General features: G+C 47.7%; 1 protein-coding gene across 1 annotated transcript; it reads left to right on the top strand.

Moving 5' to 3' along the window:
- The first annotated feature begins 2,646 nt into the window (after positions 1 to 2,646).
- Positions 2,647 to 4,783, top strand: APOLD1 (apolipoprotein L domain containing 1). Its single transcript, XM_012655787.1, has one exon. It carries the CDS (start codon positions 2,773 to 2,775, stop codon positions 3,511 to 3,513), a length of 741 nt encoding a protein of 246 aa, XP_012511241.1. The 5' UTR covers positions 2,647 to 2,772; the 3' UTR covers positions 3,514 to 4,783.
- Positions 4,784 to 5,809: the final 1,026 nt, after the last annotated feature.

Below are 5,809 nucleotides of genomic sequence, written 5' to 3' on the forward strand. Positions count from 1 at the left end.
TTATATCTATCCTTTGAAGAGCTGTAACCAGAATATTTGGACATGGACCAAATTTAGAACAATCAAGTTCAAAAGGCCTGTGGTTGTGAGTAGTAGCAAATGGTATTGTGCTGATAAATACAAAGTATAGTCATAAAGGTGGGGGATTTAATCATTAATAATCCAGAATGATATGACTGTTAAAGCTTTCCAAAGGAACCAGAGAATTGAGGCAATCATCATTTAAGTGAGAAATCAACGTGGCCTTCCTTATCTGAAGTTAAGAGTGCTAGAAGAAGGGGCGCTGTGTTTGGATATGTGGCCCTGTGTTAAGACTGAGTTCCCAGGCTGATCTCCAACCACCTCTGCCTGCCCCGGAGATATCTACCTTCCACGCGATCTGGTCTGTGGCAAGTCCACAGATGCTACACTCATTTTTTCCTCCTGAATTATCAAAATAATTGCCCTTCAGCCCATGCTTCACTAACCTGTAGATAGAATCCATTCATTTATCTATCACATGGACTACAATTGCTACTTGCAACGAAAACCCAGGAAGTCGAATCCCTGCTGCTGTTCAAAGTGTATAATTAGCTCCTTGCGCAGCCTGACCTCACTGATTTTTCTGACGCACGTGGCCTGCAATGTGCCCTTTCTGAGACCTCCAGTGTCTTCTGCACAGCTGGAGATGCCCAAAGCTGCACGCAGCACTTCCCGTGGGCGTGGCCTTGCATTTTTAAGCCTGCGTGTACCTGCCACATGCTGAATGGATCACACGCTTCAACCACTCACAGACTCACAAGGCTTTTTACAAGACAGGCGTGGACTACGAGTGGCTCTATCAGATACAAGAAAGTTTCCCATCCCCTCTTTTTCCTTTTAGAAATGATTTTGTAATGGGGGCCCCTCAAGAAACACTATAATTGGTCAGCCTGGGGTGCGTTCGAAGGCCTCCCGATCACGTCATTAGCTATTCCAGGAGAGGAAAGGCAGGGTATCCCCCCTGGGAGAATGACAACACACTCGTTTCAAGTTGGGGAAGAGCCCGTGGTTCTCTTCCTGCGTTTGGGGGAAAGCGAACACACAATGTTCATTTCCTAAATATGGGATGTGCTGTGCTGGCAGGTCATTTCCCACCATGTCACATCCTTCTGGCCGAAGGCAGCAGGGGCCAGGGCAGGAAATGGCAAATTCTCAGAATGAGACAAGGTTTTCCCAGGGCAGCCATTGGTCCTCTGAAACTATAAAGCACGCTCATCCAGAAACGGCCTCAGATTTTTCTTTCCTGGAGGCAGCCAGAAGTGAATGGTAAGCGGGGAGCCTCGAGGCATACTATCTGGAAAATAGCCATTGGACTTGTAATAATGGGGTTCTGTCCTTACTCCATTACATATTTGGGATGGGTTTTTCTCATTTTCTCTTTTTACCTGGGAAACTTATTCCTGGTGGGTTGGATTATGGAGGTATGCAAGTAAAATGAAGAATCAAGCCTAAGATGAGGTTTGCACTGTTCGTTCTAACTAGGGCTATTCATTCTAAGACTAGGCTCTGCGAAGAATCAGCTGCATCTGGAACATGTCTGTGTTTCAATTCCCTCATCTTCCAGATGGAAATAACAATTTCTGCCCCATCTCACAGTTTTGCAATGCTCTATTTCTTTGGCTTATTTGCCACTCTTAAGACATTTCTAATAATGAAGAGTACAGTGGATATGAAGGTGGGAATCTCTGGCAACCAGCAAAGATGTACTTTTACCACCAAGATATAAAGTTCTCTCTTTCTCAGTCATCTTCAATTGGTTTCAATTCAATTTGGTACAAGTTAGCCTTCAGTGAGGGAAAGAACAAGAATTCTGGCCACTTTATTTTATTCAGCTGTTACTCATTTTTTAAAGGAAGCTTTCATAACAAAGAGACATAGTGGCATTAATTTAATGTAATTTAATTGTAAGCAACCATCAGAGATTGAGATTTCTGAAGACCAGAAGAGCCCTAGTTAGAATAAATAGTCCTAGTTAGAATGAATAGTGCAAACCTCATCCCAGTCTTGCTTTTAAGATAAGAGCCTGGAAGAATTGCAAGAGGAGAGTTGCTTCAAGCAAGCATCTAACTTAGAAAGATTAGTTTCTTGTATTTGATAGACAATACTGCTTTCAAGGTTTTGGTGACTTGTCTTTTTCACTTATCAGAGAAAGGGAGAGAGAGAAAACTGTGTTGCAAAACTCCTAGGATCCAAATCTTCATATAATGAAAGGCCTTTGTAAACTGTACAACCTACCACTTGGAAAGTGTTATCTTTCCACCAGAGCAAAGGCCTCAGTATTGGAGGAGCCTTCTAATACTCCCCAGCCCTATTAAAATCTTATTTAACAGCATAGCGAGGCGCTGCGGCTCATGCCTGTAATCCCAGCTACTCCAGAGGCCGAGGCAAGAGGATCACTTGAGCCCAGGGATTCGAGACCAGCCTGGGCAACATAGTGAGAACCTCGTCTCTTAAAACGATCTTATTTAACAGATAATGACGCCCATTGCTAGTTCCCTGGGAGAGAAGCAGAAGATATTTCCATATGCGGATGTAAGGTCCTGGGAACTTGTGGGACTCGTCCCAGATCCCAGAACCGGTCTTTGTGAACTTGACACATGACCCACTGGGAATGGACCCGTTTCCCGTGGCGTGACAGTAGCAGGTCTGTTGAACTCTGGAGGACTCCCGCTTGCGCACGGGAAGCGCGAGCGGCCTCGGCGGCAGGCGCGGAGACTCCGGGCTGACTGCGTGTCTGTGTCCCCGCAGGGCATGGAGAGGACCGCGGCCGCGGAGCCGCTGGGTGCGGACGCGCTGCGGCGCTTCCAAGGGCTGCTGCTGGACCGGCGCGGCCGGCTGCACGGCCAGGTGCTGCGCCTGCGCGAGGTGGCCCGGCGCCTGGAGCGCCTCCGCCGGCGCTCCCTGGCGGCCAACGTGGCGGGCAGCTCGCTCAGCGCCGCGGGCGCCGTGGCCGCCATCGTGGGACTCTCGCTCAGCCCGGTCACCCTGGGGGCCTCGCTGTTGGCGTCGGCCGTGGGGCTGGGGGTGGCCACAGCCGGCGGGGCTGTCACCATCACGTCCGACCTCTCCCTGATCTTTTGCAACTCGCGGGAGCTGCGGAGGGTGCAGGAGATCGCGGCCACCTGCCAGGACCAGATGCGCGAGATCCTGCGCGGCCTGGAGTTCCTCTGCCGCTGGCAGGGCTGCGGGGACCGCCAGCTGCTGCAGTGCGGGAGGAACGCTTCCATCGCCCTGTACAACTCTGTCTACTTCATCGTCTTCTTCGGCTCACGTGGCTTCCTCATCCCCAGGCGGGCCGAGGGTGCCACCAAGGTTAGCCAGGCCGTGCTGAAGGCCAAGATTCAGAAACTGGCCGAGAGCCTGGAGTCCTGCACGGGGGCTCTGGACGAACTCAGTGAGCAGCTGGAGTCCCGGGTCCAGCTCTGCACCAAGTCCGGCCGTGGCCACGACCTCAGGATCTCTGCTGACCAGCCCGCAGGGCTGTTTTTCTGAGAACACCCTTTGCCCCCAATGACCGAGGCCAGAAACCATCCCCATGGGATGCTCCCGATTTGCAGCTCTCTCAGGAAAACACCAAGTCGGGTTAGGAGCTGAATGCAAAGGATGAGAAAAACTGTTCTTGACGTGGGTGGGTCCCCACAGCCCTTTTTCTCCCGTTGTTGTGACATCCTGCCTGGGCTTGAGTGCTGGGGACTTTTCACTTGTGTCATCCTAGTGGAGTATGTGACCTGAAAACTCTTTTTCTTTTATCAAAACCTTTCTGTCCCCACACAGCTGAGCACTTCCGTTTTAAAGTTATTTAGGTGTCCCCACCTCTGCCCTCCTGTTTTGAGCTGAAGCTGGAGAGGGTGCCACCCTCTGGCTACTCTCCAAGTTCCACTAGGCTTTGAAGTCCTCAAAATGCCTGTGAGAGGAGACACTGATTTAAAATCTGTCTTCCAGAGTTTCTGATACAAAGTACTCCAGAATCCAGAGCAAATCAGACCCCCTCTGAACTCCGTAGGGGGTTCAGGACCCAGAGGAGGCTGTGCTGATATGCCGTCCCTGTCCTTTCAGCATACTCACTCAGCTCCAGCCTGGGTATGAGTGGCCCTTTCCTGGGTGGCTTCCTGTCCAGGCTCCAGGGACTCTGAGAGAGAAGCCAACCAACCAGTCACCTAAGTCCTGCCCCCGTCGCTTGAAGAAGCTGAGGCCAAGAAAGAGGAAGTGATTAACAGCTTCGTTTACTGACCAAGACCTTGGGGAGAGAAGAGAGCAGTGGGTTTTGAGTTTAGACAGTCCTGGGTTTATCATAGGTTTTGTCACCACTCTGTGAGCTTGGCCACCTATCTCTCTGACCTTCTGTAAAACAGAGATGATTAAAAACCTCACCCTGTTGTGAGGTGCTAAGTGAAACAAAGTGCCTAGCACGGCGTGTGGCCCACAAAACGTGGTCCCTGAATTGTCAAATTGGCATCATGCAGGAGCTTGTTAGAAAGGCAAATTCTTGGACTCGACCTCTGATTTATGGAAACAGAAACTGTGGATGTTGGGCCCAGCAACGTGAGTTTAAACAAGTTCTCTGAGTGATTCTGATGCACATTAAGGTTGGAAAATCACTGCCACAAAACGTTAATTTCTGGTCCCCTCAGTGAGCCTTCACAAAGTCTCACAGCTTCTCTAGGGACTCCATGGTCTTCTGAGTCATTCACAGAAGGTCAGGGACAGGCTGTGTCCCAGAAGCCAAAGAAAGAAAGAACGTGTGTGTGTGTGTGTGTGTGTGTGTGTGTGTGTGTGTGTGTGTGTGTGAATGCATCCTGGGGCCATGTCTCACTGTATGAACTAAGGGATGTGTTATAACATAGTAAACCCTTTAGAGGGCAGTGTTGCTCACTCATTGTAGAAACTGGTACAAAAGGAATGTGAATTTATCTAAAATTGACCGTTCTCTATTCCCTGAAAACCACCAGTCCATGTATTTTTTATTTATTTTAAGTTTGTAATTTAATTACTGTGTGTTATTTGCATTTAATTTTATTTAACCACCGCATTTAGAAATAATAAATATAGCAAGTTTCTGAATGGGAGACTAGTGGGGCTCTTTTCAAGAGATGAGATTGAGTTTGACTTCCTAAGGCAGGGCATGAGCTGGAAATAGCATCACTTTTCTTGACTTAGTCTCTCTCCTTTAGGGGAGATTTGTTTTTCTCTAGTGTTTTAAGTGATCCTTTTAAGTAAGTGTGGAGAGTTCTGAATAGAGAGACCAGGAGCTGAGTTTAAGCTTGTAATGGAGGCTTGAATCATGGGCTGCATAAATGATGAAGCATATTTATCCTGAAGGTACTTTGCCAGAAGATAACTCTTGACCTGGAAAGAGAACCTATTTAGTTCAGGAAAAATAAAAAAACATTAGAGTCATATGAAGGAAGCACTTAGACCTTGGAAGCCTGATGTCTTACGAAGTTAGGTCTTATGGGTGATGAACAAAATAGCTTGTTTTATGGTGGTATTGTGGTATATTTTCACTTTGGGGTCTGTAAAAAATTTGTCAGCTATGTCTAAGGAAATATTTATGATCTCTTCAAGTTCTATTCTTAATAACTAACTGAATGTTGAAAAATAAGTTGGTTAAGTCTTTGGGACCACACATAAAAAACCTGGCTGTTATTTAATTATTTAATATGCTATACCTCCACCTAGCCTACCCCCATGCTTCCCAATGATGGCAGTGTGTCTGAGAAAGTATAATGTTAGCACTGGGGGTGGGGAAGCTAGGAATTGGTGTTTTTATATTTTTATTTTTTCTATA

This window comes from Propithecus coquereli, unplaced genomic scaffold (genome assembly GCF_000956105.1).
Source record: "Propithecus coquereli isolate 6110/MARCELLA unplaced genomic scaffold, Pcoq_1.0 Scaffold487, whole genome shotgun sequence".
In the NCBI taxonomy this organism is placed as follows: Eukaryota; Metazoa; Chordata; class Mammalia; order Primates; family Indriidae; genus Propithecus; species Propithecus coquereli.